This window comes from Balaenoptera ricei, chromosome 20 (assembly GCF_028023285.1).
Source record: "Balaenoptera ricei isolate mBalRic1 chromosome 20, mBalRic1.hap2, whole genome shotgun sequence".
NCBI classification, from domain to species: domain Eukaryota; kingdom Metazoa; phylum Chordata; class Mammalia; order Artiodactyla; family Balaenopteridae; genus Balaenoptera; species Balaenoptera ricei.
The window spans coordinates 10,221,804-10,238,220 of NC_082658.1; the positions used below are offsets into that span (position 1 = coordinate 10,221,804).

The 16,417-nt window shown below is 62.7% G+C and overlaps 1 protein-coding gene across 7 annotated transcripts in view; it reads right to left on the minus strand.

Moving 5' to 3' along the window:
* RBFOX3 (RNA binding fox-1 homolog 3) overlaps positions 1-16,417 on the minus strand; it is a 439,432-nt gene that overhangs the window by 1,547 nt on the left and 421,468 nt on the right. For 4 of the 7 annotated variants that reach the window (XM_059908968.1, XM_059908966.1, XM_059908967.1 and 1 more), the window contains exons 6-14: positions 14,571-14,708; positions 12,505-12,558; positions 9,925-9,985; positions 6,614-6,667; positions 6,220-6,352; positions 5,566-5,746; positions 4,601-4,662; positions 3,556-3,634; positions 1,057-1,703 (exon numbers count right to left, since the gene is read on the minus strand). In XM_059908968.1, the coding sequence (XP_059764951.1) occupies positions 1,659-1,703; positions 3,556-3,634; positions 4,601-4,662; positions 5,566-5,746; positions 6,220-6,352; positions 6,614-6,667; positions 9,925-9,985; positions 12,505-12,558; positions 14,571-14,708 (807 nt within the window). In that variant the 3' untranslated portion in view covers positions 1,057-1,658. Of the gene's footprint in view, positions 1-1,056; positions 1,704-3,555; positions 3,635-4,600; positions 4,663-5,565; positions 5,747-6,219; positions 6,353-6,613; positions 6,668-9,924; positions 9,986-11,599; positions 11,693-12,504; positions 12,559-14,570; positions 14,709-16,417 lie in introns of those variants that run through there. The other 3 variants (XM_059908971.1, XM_059908970.1, XM_059908969.1) reach the window with 3 other exon arrangements.

Consider the following 16,417-nt stretch of genomic DNA (forward strand, 5'->3'; position numbering starts at 1 on the left):
GAGGAGGCGCCCCCAAACCGGCCCCACTCCCAGCTTCAGGAGCCCCCTCATCTTGCGTAAGGGAATTTAATGCAGACCTCCGGCCTCCAGGGCAGAGAGGGCGCGGCCGCTGGGGGGAAGAACAGGGCCGCAGGGATGGAAGCGCCGCAGTGAGCGCGGCTGGCAGACGCAGCTGGTGGACTCCGCTAAGACCTGGGTGGGCAGGGTCTGGCTGCTCAGCGCAGACGAGGGCAGAGGTCGGGGCGTGGTGGGTGGATGACGCTGCTTGGGCCACATGCGGGTCTGGAACGAGGCCGCTGAGAAGGTGCTCTGGGCAGTGGTGGTGAGCTGGCTGGGCACCCTGCGTGTGACCTGCCCACTCCACCAGCCAGGACAGATGTGCTGGTGGAGTCGGCGGAGGCTCACGCCCTGGCTGGCGGGGACCCGCACCCTCTAGCTGGCCGTCCACGCCCCTGGAGGCCCAGCTCTGGCACATAGGAGACCTGGGCCTCCTTGGTCCTTGCCACTGTTTCCTGTCACAGAGGTACCAGGGCCGCATATGAAACTTCCAAACGCTCCCCCGGCTGTCTCAGCTTCACCTGCAGGCCCCAGAGCCCTGCAGCAGAGCTAAGCCCCAGGCCTCTCGGGACGGGAGGTGGACGCAGAGCGCTGTTCCGCCAGGACGTCCGGAGGACGGGCACCACCCTCCCTGCTCTCTCACTCACACTCCCCCTCCGGAAATGCACCTGGATAAGAACGTTTCAGGCTGCGGAAGGGGAGGTGGCGCTGCACTCTGGCGCTGCACAGACCCAGGTGCCAGGCTGGCAGGGACCCCACCTCAAGACTTGGCTGGAGAGGACAGACTGTGGGCCAGTGAGGCAGATGGGCTGAGGGGAGGGCCCTCGGGGGCTGCAGGGCTGGACCGCTTTTGGGCTCTGGGGCAGGGAAATCTCTCCCTATGCTCTCCCTTCTTATAACAGAGGCTAAGGAACCCCTGAGGCTGGTGGGGCTCCCGCACGACTTGTGATAACTTCAGCAGGAAACGTCAATAAAATTTAATCAGAAATGTTAGTTTAGCTGGATGGGGACGAGGAGGGTAGAGACAGCTACTCCTGTGATTAGCTGGGTGACGACGGGGAGGAGTGCTGTCGAGGCTAGGAACCCACCAACTGGGGCAGACAGGCGGGAGCCCCCTGCTTCCTGAACCCCAGGGGAGGGGCCGGGGCTCTGGCCCAGACTGGTTGGGGTGGCTTCCAGGGGAGGCCGGGCTGGCGTCTTCCGTGGCTCTGTAGCCCGGGGGAATGGGGAGTGGGCATGGCCCTCTCGGGCTCTATTGCTAGTTCTCGGGGAGGGGTCTTCTGCCGGCCTAGCCCCTCCCACTGTGTGTATACTGTACCTGAAATGGCTTGGGGGGGCACAATGTCAACAGAGTCAAAATAGGAACCAAGGTTTCAGACATACGGGGGTGACCAGGGTCAAAGACACACACGCCATCGTGGGGGGGAGACCAGCTGGCCGGAGGTAAAACCTATGGACTTAAGAGTCGCAGAGGTCAGCGGCGCGTGTCGCTGACCGGGAGGGGCGCATTGTCCTCCTGGTGGCTGTGCCTGGTTTTGGACTGCTGGGTTTGGTGTGTACTAGGCAGTCAGTGTGAATGCTGTTAGGGGCTGGGCCTCTTGCTAGTAGGGGGTGAAGCGGCTGTACCCTCCTCGGCAGAGGCTAGCCTGCAACATCAAAGATGAAAAACAGCCAATCAGTACCGCCTTTTGGGAGAGGGGGGAAAAAGCAAAAAGAAAAAAAAAAGTAAGGAAAAACAAAAAGAGAAATAGCTAAATCCCGTTTTCTGCCCCCCTTATGGTCTGCCTTGGGGAGAATGGGCGCTGGTTGTCATGGCAGCAGGAGGGGCCCTGGGCCTATTTCCGATGTGGTGGTCTTGGGGTCAGGGAGGTGCTGGGGTGACCAGCCACAGTGCTTTTGGATAACGAGGCTTGAGATGTCTTTTGGCCACTCTCTTGGCTCAGACCCGGCCCTTCCCTGCCCGCTTTCTCTGTCATCTGTAATCTGGGGGGCAGGTCTGAGCAAGAGCCCCACCTCCTCAGCGCCCATCGGGGCTGCCGGGGGCAGGACTCAGCCCCTCCAGGCACGGGAGGGTGGAGGGACCTCTTGTCAGGGTTCCCAGGGCCTTGGCTCTACCAGGAGGGGCTGCGTCTGCTCACCCAGCTCCGTGGGGCCTTCTGGGGTCCCTGCGCCTCCTCCATCCTGCTGGGAGGACAGGCCTTTGGCACTCTTGCTCTCCGGTGCCCCTGGGCTCCCCTGGGTCAGGGAGGCCTGCACAGGAACCTCCTGCCCTACCCACCAGTTTCCCGAGAAAAAGGAAGAAAATGGCAAGTGCCAGAGAAAAAAGTTGGGGGAAAAAACAGAAAATCTTAAAAAAAATCAATAAAAGAAAACGTAAGAGGGAACCCTCTGTGAATTAACTAACCCTTTTAGCTAGCAGCTTTGCAGAGGGCCGGGCGATCCTGGAGCCAAGGGGCCTGCAAGCCACGGTTTCGGGGCCTCCATCCAGGAGTGGGTGTGGACCCCCCACCCAGAGGCCTGGGCCCCATGGCTGCCAGCAGTCACTGCAGGCTGCTTGGGATGTCTGAGGCTCGTTAAAAATCAAAAAAGACAAAACAAAAATTGGGAGGGAGTAATCAAAAACAAGGGAGATGAAAAAAATTCCATATTGTCTCTGGACCTCGTCCCTCTTTAGCCCCGCAAAAATGTTTTCATCTTTGATGCTGGATGCCAAGCTAGCTAAAAACCGACATTAACACCCCCTGGGGTTGGGGGTGGGATGGGCCTGGGAGGTGGGTGTCCACTGCAAGCAGATCTGGGGGTACAGAGTGAGCTGGGCTGTACGTGTCAACAGCTGGCCATACATACACACACACACGGACACACCGGCCCACACCCCTCCGGCCTCAGCAAGCCCATCAGGAGTGCGCCCCTTCCGCCCCACCCCAGGCCTGTGGTCAGAGGCCCCCTCTCCCCAGGACAGGGCCTGCAGACTCAGCCGGAGCCACGGAGGGTCCACGGAGCAGGGACTTGGGTGAGAAACAGAAGGTAGCCCTTGTTCCCCACCTCGATGTGCGAAAAGGTACAGCAAAGGGGGTGACAGAACACAGAGGGACCATGGCACGGACACACCCACATGAGGGGAAGTGGAGGCCCTGCCTGCCTGCCTCTGGAGCCTCTGCCGGAGGGTTTTGTTTGGTTTTCCTGGTGAGGGGAATGGAAGGCCCGGACGGGACTTTTGTTACAGGGCTCAGAAAACTGCGCCACACCAGAATGCTTCCCAGACGACCAGACGTCATTACCGGGCAGCCGACTGTCTGGGCAGACCTGCCTCCCTCTAATTCCACGAGGGCACAAAGGGGCAAGTCCTCCCCCAACTCAAATCCAGGCCTCTGTCTTCCAGGCACCAGGCCGAGGGCTGGGTCATTCCCCTAAGGGCCTGCCCGCTCGCCCCCCAACCTGGCTGCAGCGCCAGCCGTCTCGTCCCGGCTCAGGGCAGCCGGGCCCCAGCCTCCTTACCATGGTTCCGATGCTGTAGGTCGCCGCGGGGCCGATGGTGTGATGGTAGGGGTCAGCAGCTGCGTAGACTCTGCCATAACTGGGGAGGTGAGCACAGGGAGTGGGGTGTGGGCAACGGGGCAGGTGAGGGGGGACAGCAGGTCTCCTGCCTCCTCCCAGACGGCGCCCCAAGGCCCCTCCCTCCCCTGCACGCCCCCTTCTTCTTCCTGCCTGTTTGGAGGGAACACAGCCGGTCCCCCTCTGAACACGTCCAGCGAGCGCTGACCCCGAGCGCTGGCCTGCTGCGCCCCCGACAAGACCCACGGGCCGAGACGCAGCGTGAGGCTGCGAGGAAGGTGTGGGTCCAAGGGTGCCACCTGCCCCTGAGAGGGAGGGCCGGGCAGTTCCCAGGCCAGAGCCGGCACGCAATGGCTGCCCTCCACGAAGTGCCCACCGCCTGGCCGGTACTGGAGCCCGCACGCTTCCCCGACCTGCAGCTCTGCAGCCAACAGGCCGAGTGCCCACAGGGAAAGGTGACAGGCCAGCCCACCCCCGCAAAGACCTGCCCTCAAAACAAAAGAGAACCCTCCCTGGGCCCCTGGGTGTGCTCTCAGGTGCGCAGAGACCTCTGCTCCCAAGGTACACACACTCTGCCTCTCCGTCTCGGGGTTGAAGGGTTTCAGGCCTGGGAGCGCTGAGAAGCGTCAGAGGCGTGCCTGAGCAGAAGCAAAGGCTCCTAATTACCTTTCTCACTCGGGCCTCCAGAGCTTGGGGACGGGGGTTAGGCCTCCAGGGCTGGGCATCAGAGGAGCTGTCCGCTACCCGAGAACCGGGGGGTCCCAAGGCTCCCCTCTCATGCAGGCAGGAAGTGATTACAGAAGTTTGGGGCTTGCTGGCTTGGGGTCTCCAAGCTCACGTGGACCTGCTAGTCTCCTTTGTCCAGACCCTGTGTCCACCAAGGGGAGGCACCCCCAGGCCCTGAGTGTTGTGGGTGAGGGCTCCTGTCTGTCCCAGCCCAGCCTGACGGCCCATCCATCTTCTCCCCGCCCCTGCCCACCGCGGGTACCTGTCGCTGTAGGCGGCCGCGGCTGCTGCGGGCTGAGCGTATCTGTAGGCGGCATAGCCTCCCTGCAGGGTAAGGGGAGGACACGGCACACGGGCTTAGTGGGCTGGACACAGCATTTCAACCTTCATCTTGGCCAGGTGAGGGGTAGCTGCTGCAGGCCTGGGGGCACCTGGCTTCTGGTTTCGTGGCATGGTTCAAGGTGGGGTTTCTGTTCACCTCATTCATTCATTCATTGATGCGTCCATTTGTGCGTTCAACACACACGGCTGAGCATCAATGCTATGTCTGGCTGTGTTCAAAGCTTTGGCACACGGTAGCTGCTCACAGAGTTGCCACCAGGCCAGCGTACCCCTGACTTTGATGCTGATGGGTATGGAGACTCGGTGCTATCCTGGACACTGGGATGGGACAAGGGCAAAGGGCATTAACTCAGACCACATCTTAGCCCTGACCAATGGATTGCTGAATTACAGGCGACCACCCAGGATGGAAATGAGGTCTTGTGTGGGGTGGGGAGGGGTCGTCAGCAAGGGCTCCGAGCTAGAGGAAGCAGTAAGTGCAGCCCCATGAAAGAAGAGAGGAGACAGGACCCCATCAAGGGGTCTGCCCTGGAACCTCTACCTCCTGGTCTCTCTCTGGCCTCTGCAATGGACACAGGGTGCCTATGCGGGCTCACTCAGTGACCCCAATGCTGTTAGGGATATGGAAGATTCACCCACTGCCCCCATCACACAACTGACACCTTGCGAAACGGAGAAGACACGCCTGGCTCATCGGGCTGCTGGGGGATCCATTGCTACTCGCACCCTGAGCACAGATAACCCAGGTTTACCTGCGCTGAGGTCGCCCCCTGGGCTCCCAGGACGGGAGGGGGTGGGGGGAGCGGGGCAGGGAGTGGGAGACACTGTTCACTGAGACATATGAAATGCCAGATGCCACCCTCCCTCCCCCAGGGCTGCACTTACATAAATCTCAGCACCATAAAAGCCATCCTGATACACGACCCTGGAAGCAAACGGACAAGAAAGTGGTGGGAACGCTGGAGAGGTGGGGTAGGCCGGCTCCGGTGTCTGCTGAGGAGGGAGGGGGCAGGGTGCCAGCCCTGCCCATGGGACTGGCATTTTAACAAGCGTTTGCTCCAGTGCCCTGTTTTGGTATAACAATAGAGTAACACCCTTGCTGGTCAGCTCCTTTCTCCCACAAACCCAGGGGCCCATCGGCCCACCTTGCTTACCCTTCCCCTGCTCCACCCCAGGCAGCTGTATCCCCCCCCCCATTAGGGTTGGAGGGCACCGGGCCCCGGGGAACGGACCAGGGAGGGCTTAGCGAAGGCCCACTGAGCCCCAGGGCCGACCACCACCCATTAAAGCATTGGGCAAGGTGCTGGGGCTCTAAGCGTCCCTCACATGCCAGCGACCCTGAGATCCGGTGGCAGGGCGGAGGTGGGTGTATTGATACGGAAGCGACTGCAGTGTGAAGGTTGGAGTTCCCACCGCCCCCCACCCCCGCGCCACAGTGCTGGAAAGGCTGCCTAGCCCCTCTGGCTGCACCACGCCCCCCTCCCCACGCCCCCGGGGCCGTTCTCCAAGCCTCCCTCCCCGTGCGCCCCAGGTACTCACGCTCCGTAAGTAGGGATGGGGGGCGGGGGCGGCGCAGCCCGAAACGTGTTGTACACAGCCCGGCCCCGGCCCCGTAGGTGCGCGCCCCTGTAGGCAACGGCTGTGCCGGTGGTGGGGTACGGGAACCCCGTCACTGCAGGAAAGGGCGTCGGAGAGGAGACAGTGTGAGAGGGAAGGCTAAGGGAAGGAGGGGAGGCAGGAGGGCTGGGGCCTGACCATGGCCGCATCTGGCCACACATCCCGCCTGGCCACACCCACATGGCCACGCCCCCCGAAAAACGTCCCCGCCTAGCCACGCCCCTGGCCACGTCCTCCCACCCAGGACGACTGGCCAATGACCGCCCAATACCCGGCCAGGCCCGCCCCAGCCCCGTGCCGCAGCTCCAGCCTTTACCTGCATAGAATTCAGGTCCGTAGACTGCCCCTACCACCGGGTTTAGCTTCCAGCCTAGAAGAGAAGCAAAGAAACCCAATCATTGTCTTCCCCATTGTCTCCCCACCTCACACTATGCTTGGGAACCCCAGAGACTCCAGGATGAGCCCCACTGGGACATTCCGAGGCCGTGGCCACTGCAGAGGACGGGCGGGACCCCTCCCTCTGCAGTCGGGGTAGATGGATTAGGCGGGGCACAGTCCCTGGGCCCCTCTTGGGACGCTGCAGCCTCACTGGCTGAGTGCCTTCTGCTTCCTAACAGAGACCCAGTCACTCCGGACGATCCGCCTGGTGGCCTGATTCTTTTCACATTTCGGCCTTCCCCAGCCTGCCCCAGGCCCTCCCTGTCCTGGGGCGCTGGCCCCAGCAGCTTGGGGTCTGCAGTGTCTGCAGAAGAGCATCAGGAGGGAAAGTGGAACGCGTTATTATGCAACGTCTGTAGGCCCCCAGCTGGGATGGGGGCTGCTGGTGGCCTGGGTACTTTAGTCCCCGACAGCCCAGTCTCATGGGAGCTGTCTCATGTGGGCACCTGGCTGCCTTCCAGGAGGGTCAGAGGCTGCCGTAAAGGTGCTTGGCCTCAGCCACGGCGACCTCCTTCACCTCCTGCCCGTCTCTGTCCTGGGTCGGGGCTCCCGAGGGGCTCCCTTTCTCAGTGCTGAGTCCTGCTTTTGCTATCCTGTGTCTGTTTTCCCCCAAAAGCAGCCGGTGGGAGGGCTGCCGGGGGAGGAGGTGGGGAGGAGGGGCCTTGGGATTAGGGATAATGAGAAGGACAGCTAGCATCCCCTGACCACTTTACCATATGCCACAGTGTCCTAGACCCATCCAGCGAGGAAGGTGTCACGCCCTCCCATCTTACAGATGAGCAAGTGGAGGCTCAGGGAGGCGCGGCAGTCACAGGGCTGGAGAGTGGCAGAGCCAGACCAGCGGTGGGATGCCAGACCCACGTTCCTGGCCACTCCCTGGCCCCCAGCCTCTCCCTCTCTGCAGGTGGGCAGGCTGGTCATCCTCTCCCACCAGAGACCCAGGTTCACGGGTGAAGGCCTGCTCCCACCTGAGGCTCTGGGGGTAGAAACCAACCAGCTGAGCCTGTACCAGCTCCAGGTGGTCAGGAAGTGAGGGTGGGGCCAGCTCACCTGACCAGGCCCAGCCCCTGGCCCCTCAGCTTATCGGGGTCTTATCTTTGCAGCACACCCCCAGCCCAGCTCCACGTCTCAAGCCCAGATTCTAACAGCCCCACTGCTGGGTTGGCCGGGAGGTGTCCAGGACAGAGTTTCTGGGGCCTTGTTCCTCCTGGGGGCCCGTTCTCCACACTCTCCATGAGACTGTGGGTCGCCTTCCATCCCTGGTCCACCATCACACGACCAGCACAGACGTTTGCATCTGAACGTTACTGCTAGGCCTCTGGAATCTTCTATAAATACCAGGTCAGGAGGGAAGAAATGCTTCATCTTCTGGGAAGACCTCCAGTCCCAAGAACTGAGTCTTCTTAGTAAAAATCCACGATGGAGCAGAGTCCTGAGCCAGTGACGCAAGCCCACCTCCCTTAGGTCCCATCTGGCAGCTCTTCCAGGTGCAGTCTGAGAGGCTGCACTTCTGCTTCGGATGGCCCTGGCACCTCCCTCTGCCAATTCTGGAATCCTGGGTGCCTCCACCTGTTGCTCTGGCCCCAATTCACTGTCTGGGACCCCAGATGACAGAGGCAGTCTGAGACCCACCTGGGTAGATCCTTTGTTTCTTCCGCAAATAGTAACACCTGGTCAAACCTGGTGAGTCTGTTTCCTGAAGCGGAAATTTCTGCCCCTCTGACTGACTGATGAATTTGAGTCCTCTGGAGTGTTGAGCAGAGTCAAGCCTCAGTCAACAGAGCCCATGAGCTGGGCTTCACTGCCACCTGCAGGGAACCCAGGGCCGGCCCACTGCAGCCCTTGTCACTCTTGCCCAGGCCAACTAAGATGTTTAAATGAAACCATGTTTGCCACCAAAGTGGGCAGAGGTTTCTCCCTCTCTCCACTCCCCGTCGTTCAACCGGCCTCGGTTCTGTGCCCATTCCGAGCCAAGGGTGCAGTTGTTCAGGGATGGATTCTCTTCTGAATCCCATGTTCCTCAACATCCTCAGGTCTGCCCAGAAAGCGGGGGCGTGTGGCTCTCGCGAGAGGCTGCGCAGCCCCCAGGATCACCCTGGCCCTGTAAAAACGTCTACCTCTTCCCTTCCTGTGCTGAGCGCCAGGCCACTTAAGTCATACACAGCGTGTGCTCAGGACAGGCGCAAAGCCGGGGAGCCCCCAGATTTTTAGAAAGAATTTGAGCTTTGATAGTCCTCGAAAAAGCAGGATGGGAGCGACAATAATCTAGTCTAAATGGGGTCTGGCCAGTGCCCTAGCCCTGCCCCAGGAGGACAGATTGGGGGGTCCGGCTGGTGAGTCAGGCGGCAGATCCGCCCACTGTCCTGCCCTAGGTTTTCCGTGCTGGCCGGTCCCCTGACTCCATGTATATCTGATCAGACCGGGACAGGAGAGTCTGGGGGTGGCTCAGTCCACTCTTCCCTGCTAGGCGGGGTGGGAAGCAAAGCCCACGCCCCGCCAGGAGGCTTGCCCTGATGGAGCAGGGCTGCTGCTTCCTGGCTAGAGGAACGAAGTCAAAAAGGCCCCAAAGAGTTCCCAGCTACACTCAAACCAGTCCCCGCACCAGTCCTTGCCTGGCGGAGTCAAGTCGCACAGCGGCTGAGAGCCGTCCCTCCGCTCCTCCCTGCAGCCAGCATTTAGCGTCAGCAGTTTTGTTTCAGAGAAGACTGGCCCCCTCTGCTTACAGCCAGGTCCAGGTGCACACGGGCACACTGCTCAGCTGACGCACACTATGGCCAGCGGGGCCTCAACCTTTCCGTGTTTCCAAGGCCCAGGGGTGGGCGGCGGGGGGCTGTCCCTCTAACTGTCATCATACTCATTAAATACTGAGCGCCTCTAGCCTCGGCACTTAGAAAATAAGGAACGATCCAGGAAGTGGCCACTTTCCCCCTGCGCCCGAAGCCTGTCCTCGGCCTCTGGGTGCGGCCACGCTCGGGAAAGCACGGGGGTCTCACCAGCTGTGTGGGTGGAGGCGGGTGGCCCCAGGTCTCCTCCTGCCTCACTGACCCACCCCCTTCTGACCGCGGCAGAGCCGGGACATGAGGGGGCACTCAGCATCTAGGGAGGCTGGCCTCCAGCAGCCTGGGCTCCTCCTGGACCCTGTCCCCACTGGTGGCCTCTGCAGCCTCCCTGGGGTCTTGGGCCGCTTACCGTTGGTATAGGGGTTGGCAGTCTTCTTGTTGGTCATGACTCGGGCCGTGGCGTTATTGACCTGCCCAGAGAGAGGGAGGGAGAGGCTGAGGGGAACATTAGCCTGTAGGCCACGGGCTGCCTGGTCCTGCTCTGAACTTCTCCGTGGCCGCCTCGGAGGGGGCTGGGGGCTGGGGAGGAGGCCCTGGGACACCCAGGCGAGGCACAGGACCGCCTCCACTGCTTGCCTGGCCCCCCACCATGGCCTGCCCTCCTCCCTGGCCTCCTGTCTCCGAGTGCTGCCCGCCCCCTCACCCGCCGGCTGAGAACCTGGGCCATCACTGTTCCCAGAACTGGCTGGTGCCCAGCCTGGCTCAGGCCCCGGGCCCTCGGCTGAAGCATTGTGTCCAGTCCCACTGGCTCTTGCCGTTCACAGGATTGTTCCCACAAACCGAGCCCAGCCTCTCTCTGGCAACCCAAGGCCACTGGAGCAGCTGGCTGGTGGACTTTCCCCAAAGTGCTCTCAGCGCAGCTAACAGAATGGCCCCCAAGACTTCTCTGCCGTGGGTGGCTGCTGAGGCCCTCCTGGTTGTGGGCACCAGGATGGTCACCCCTCCCCGTGGGGGCAGCACCCCTTTCCCTTGAGGCCAGCAGAGAGCTTTCTGTGGGGGCGGGGAGCACACGTGCCCGTGGTGGTGGGGCAAGGCTGATGGGGGAGGAGCAGGTGGGTGCCAGGGGAGTGGGTCCTACTGTGCAGACATCTAAGGCCGTGGTCAGGCTTCCCAGAGGACTGGGCTGGGGTGTAGGAAGGAGGAGGGCCTCGGCGGAGGGAGCAGAAAACAGGGCAGGTGTGGACCTCGAGGGAGGGGTCTGGGCCGTACTGCCTCCCCCCCCCCGTCAGTGTGAGCCCCTGGGGCCTGGGGCCGCAGCCTGTGCTGCTGGAGGCTGGGCTGGAGCCTGGCTGAGGTCGGTGCCTCTGGCACTCCTGCTTCTGGAAACCCTCCCTCAGGTCCTTCCACCGCTCTTCCAGGGGCTCTGCACCAGCCGTTGACCCCTCCCTCCCTGGCCACCCTCGCTGCCCGCCCTGCTCGGGAAGCCCAGCTCCCAGACACCAGAGCCTCAGCACTGAGCAGGGCACACGCAGCCCCCCGGGAAGGGGTGGTGGAGGGGGGAGTGTCGGGGGACCCCTCGCCTTCTCTCCCCTCTGCGCCTCTGGGCTGGATCCCTTTCTCAGCTCTGGCCGCGTACTGCTGCCCACCCTCTGGGGGATAAAGGCAAGGGGCAAACTGCAGGATGCGGCAGCATGGGGAGGGGGGAACGGGGCAGCTGCCGCTCCTTGGTGAGATTAATGACCTCCTCCCAACTACGGGCACACTGGGCTGGTTGAGGTCCTTGGAGCCGCCAAGCCTCAGAGACGTGACTTCTGGGGTCCTCCCAGTGTCTGGCTGAGCCCCACAGCTGGGGACCTTTTCCAGGAATGAGAGGGAGGGGGCAGAGTGGGGGGGCCTTGGGTGAGCCTGAGGTCTAGACCCAAAAGAGGTGGCAGGTGGTGGGCTCAGCTCCGGTCTCAGCTTGGCCCTGCCATGGGGCCCTGGCCCGGCTCTCTGCATGGCAGCAGCGGGGCTGGGTCGGGGGGCCAGGGTGACCGGAGGCGGCTCTCAAGGGCGTCCCTGCCGCAACACACTTATCTGAGCACCTCAATTTTCCGTCCCTCTACGATCGTCCCATTCAGCTTCTCCCGGGCTCGGTCAGCATCTGAGCTAGTTTCAAAAGTTACAAACCCAAAACCCTGTGAGCGGAGAAGGACAGACATGGAGAGAAAGACATAGGATGAGAAAAAGGAAAACAAAGGAGGCGTGGGGAGTGGGGGGGCAGGGCAATGGGGGGCGGGGAGAGAGAGAGAGAGAGAGAGGGGTTGAGTCAGGTGACTTGAAGGAGAGACTCGGGCAGCCCAGAGGTCTGTCCTGGTGCCACTGGCAGGTCGCCCGGGAGACGTACGGCCCCGGGGGTGGGGCAGCTGCTGGCCTGGCCTGAGCCTGACCTGAGCTGACCGCCTGGCACTTGAGGGGACAGGCCAGAGCTATAAGAGAGATGCTGACCTGAGCAGGGGCCAGGACTGTTGCCCTCACCCCACCTGGGGGGCCAAGGCTGGGCTCCTGGACCCAGAGTGGGGGCAGCCTCACCCATCGTCACCCCAGGAGCCCCAAGTGCGGGGGGGGGGTGTCTTCCCGTCCAGGAGCGGGCACCCTCCCGCCTGCCCCCTGCAGGCCCTCCACCGAGTCTCCGGGCAGCTCCAGGAAGGCCGGTGGCCCCGGGGGAGCGGCTCGAAGGCTGGGGACCCAGGCCCAGGGGCCGGGGCTCCAAGTGCAGACAGAGAGGTCCTGGCGACTTAGAGAGAAGGAAGCCTCAGCAGCGGCGACAACACAGACAGCGGGGTGGGGAGGGTGGGGCGGGCGGAGGAGCGGGGAGTACAAGCACCCGTGTCGCTCAGGGGTCCTCAGGCTCGGAGCTCTCCAGGAAGGAAACGCACATTTCACACGTTAGCCTGGCGGGACCTACAGCCGGGCGCTGTAATGGTGGCGGCCTCTGGGCGGCACCCACCTTGGAGCCCCGCTCGTTAAAAATGATCTCCACGTCTAAAATTTTTCCGAATTGCTGCAGAGACAGAGATGGGGGTGGGGGAGACAGGAGAGGGTGTGTTAAGACCGCTGGCCCGGCTCGCCTGCTCCCCATGGGACCCTTGCCCACTGCCTGCGTCTGGTCCTCTGCCCCCGGCCCCCTTTCCGCCTCCTGCAGGGACATGAAGGTACTCTTGGGTAGCCTGGTGGGCGGGCATCCCTCCCTGCCTTCCCGTGCAGAGCCTTTCCTGCCAGGACACTGGTCCCAGCTGCGGTGTCGTCCGCGTTCCTCTCCTCTCCCTGCTGGGACTTTGCCGCAAGTTGCTGACAGCCAGCCCTAATTCACACTCATGGGTTCTGGGTAAGTCCTTCCCAAAAGGTGGGGTGCTGGCGGGGAGAGGAGCCCCCGGAAGAGACAAAGCGCTAGGGAGGGACCCTGCACTGCCTGCTGCCTGTGCTGTTTGGGGCTGGGCTGTGTGTGGGGCAGGGTGCAGTGACCCCAGGCCCCTCTGCCTGACCAGGACATACCAGTCAGCTGGGCCCAGACGCTCTGGCTGCCCCCTTCCTGCCCCATCGCTGGCCTGGAACTCCCAAGGGGCAGCCTTGTCTCCCTCACTGGCACGTGAGACCAGGAACCTGTGAACCAGGTCCCCTAAGATCCCAGCTGAGGTCCCGAGGGGCCTGTCCTGAGGTCTCCAGTGCATACAATTGATGACTTTCCCCTTCACCCGGTAACATTCGGGAGGTGGGTGTCACGTGGGCCGGGAGGGACGTGGAACCAGACAGTGAGGCAATGCCAACCCTGCCAAGTACTGGAGAGGGAGGGTGGTGCTGCTGTGCTGCAGGGGCGAGTGAGCTCATGGGCATCCTGCAGGGGCCATGGGCGCCCCTGGGCGGCCTGTAGGGACTGAGTGTGCTGAGGCCCGTGATGTAGGGACTGGAAGGGCGTCCAAGTGAACTGACCTAATAACATCGCAATACCAGCTGCTTTGAGTGGGGGCCCCGGGCTCAGAGAGGTTTGGCAGCTGCCCAGGCCCAGGGCCAAGAGGGGGCAGAATTCTCATCCTCTGATGATTCTAAATCCTGCCTACACCCTACTGGGTGTAACCCCAAATCCAATGGGGCCTGGGCCCCAGGAAGGGAAGTGGATATCTGGGGCAAGGGCAGGTGTGGGTGCTGAGTCCATCCCGAGGCCACCTCCTGTTTGCCTGACAAATCCCATCTGGGGTGGTGGGTGGCATGAGGAGAGGGCTGGGGTTCAGGGCCCAGAGCCTGCCTGACTTGCGGCAGAAGTGGGGAGTGGGCACAGGGCAGGAGGGTGAGGAGAGTTTGGGGTGGGAGAGGGAAGAAAAGGAGGGAACACGGGCCAGGCGCATGTGTCCTCTGTGGCCGGGGCTGACCCCTGGCTGCTGCCCGCTCACCTGCCCACGGGGCAGCCCCGGCACCCGGTGGGCGTCAGCACCTGCTAGGTGTTCAAATCAAGTGACAGAATAAAGTCACCACGGGACTTAGGGGCCTCCCTGCAGGATCTCACAGCAACCCTGCAACTGGCTGAAATCCTACAGAGCAAAGTCTAGGAACAGACAGGGAGAATCCAGGAACGGAACGCGCACGTGCTTCCCATCGTGTGCTCTCCTGTCGCCCCACCCCTGGGGCCTGGAAGGATGCCCTGAGAGGTGGAGTGCCTGGGCCCCAGGCACACAGGACAGGCAGGGCTGCTGGGTGTGAGGCCAGGAGGCTGGGCTGCCACTCTGGGTGCCCTCTGGGGGCACAGGGGTCCCTGGAGCCCTCATCAGAAGGAGGGGCCAGCGGAGTGATAACCTGACTGGCACTGGCCTGGGCCTGAGGGGCAGGTGGTGCAAGTGGCAGCCACGCAGGTCTCTCTGCCCCAAGCCTGCATCCCTCCTCCTCCCTCCTACCCCACAGGCTCGGGTCAGAGCAGGGCTGGACCCAGAGGGCAACGGGAGGCAGGAAACCCAGGGGGCCTCTCTGACACCTGGGCTGTGCGCTGGGGGTGGGAGCGCAGATGGGGGGGCCACACACACTCACCCCGAACATTTGCCGCAGGTCGGGGTCCCTGAACCGGAAGGGGATGTTGGAGACGTGTAGCCGCTTGGGCTGCTGCTTCTCTGTGGGGTCGGAGGGATGGAGCGGCTGGCTGTCCGTCTGTGCCGCCTCGTCTGTCTGCTGCGGGAAGAGGACCCGGGCTGGGAGGTGCCCCCTTCAGCTCCCATCCCACAGCAGGGGACGATCTAAGCACCAGGTCTTCCCCAAGCCCCTTGGACGTCCCCATACTGGGACTCGCAGGAGACGCGGCACAGCAGAACCTCAGCCTCAGGTCCCACTTCTGGGCCTTTCCCCGGGCTGTGTCTGCAACATCGTCACAGGGCCAGGCCTCCCTGGCCCGGTGCGTCCTCCCACCGTGGCTCGGCCTGTCCACTGAGGCCTGACCTCAGCGGTCCCTTGGCTAACACGGTCCTTGAGGTCATGAGCGCACAGCTTCCCTGACAGCCCGAGTTCTGGGACCACGGGCGCCATTTGGGGTTTCCAGCCTGATGGGAAAGTGGAGAAGTTTCAGAAGCCACCGTGGCACACATACCCGTGGCGGTGCTGCCCCCCAGGGAGGCCACCCCGGGGCTGCCTGCCTCTTCTTCTAACCCTGCTCTGGGGCTCTGCATCTTCCAAGGCTCAGGGGTGGCCACGTCCAGTGCTTCAGAGCTGGTCCTCATTTTGGACCCAAATGTTGGTCAACGGAAGGACTCTGAAAGACTCGGGTCTCAGGGAACAAAGCTGCCACAAAGCAAGGACCCCCCTCTCCCACCAGCTCCCCAAGAGGTCAAGGCCGTGAAGAGGCCCCGAGGTGGTGCAGTGCAATAAGCAGGTTGGGCTGGTGGCGTGCGCGAGGTTCCTCCCTGGGGACTTCAACAGGGACGGGCCACCAGCTCACAGCCAGGCTGCCCTTCAGCCTGGTTGGTCCCTGCTGGATCCCCGGAGCCAAAGGCAGGCTGGGCATGGTGAGTGCGGGGAGGACTGACCGAGGGGCCTGGTTGGCTCATCGTGACCTGGGGGCTGGCACCCACGGCCCTCTGCGTGCTGCTCAGCATTAGTATCCAGGAGCAGAGCCGGTGACGGATGGGGTGGGTGGACAGACGCCGGCTCCCTCCCGTGGGGCTCCTCTGACCCCTCGTGCCTCTGCCCCTTGTGGGCATAACGGGCCGAGAAACACCTTTTATTGCTTCTTTCCTTTTCCTGTCTCAAGTCCCGGCTCTCCTCCTGGGTCTTCTGGGATCACCAGCCCAATACACTGCTTGAATCTGAACTTTTGTCTGGGGGTCTGCTTCCGGGACAGGACTCCAGACGACGGCCTGGGGGCCTACAGAGAGTGAAGCGGGGAGGGCAGGGTCCTCGAGGCCTGGGTTAGACTTTGCACAAATGGAAGTCCCAGTGGCTGTGGTCTCCCACGTGGCTGGAGGTGCAGAGGCAGCTGGCCGGCGGCGAGAGGCTGGGCCACAGAGACACGCTACGAGGACAGCTGAGAGGAGAGCTGCCGGAGAGCACTTTCCACGGGTCCCTAGGAACTGCCCGTTTGCTTCTGGTGGGTTCTGTCCACCAGAGGAGTGCTGACCAGTACCACAAGCCTCCTGGAGCCAGGGCAGTGAGCAGGGCGAGGTCACTGTGACCGAGGCCTCGTGCTGCGGCTGAGGAGTGGACCCCGAGGGGCAGAGCCTCACCAAGGCCAGTGGCTGGAGATGTCTCTGGACTCCTGAGTGCCTGCCCTCGATGGCCACCCTCGTCATCCTTTCTGGAAGGAAAGGGCCGCTCCCCCAACTCCTGCACTCAGCGGATGCCATAGGGGAGGGGAAAGGATGTCACCAGCTCCTGGGCACACTTCCAGG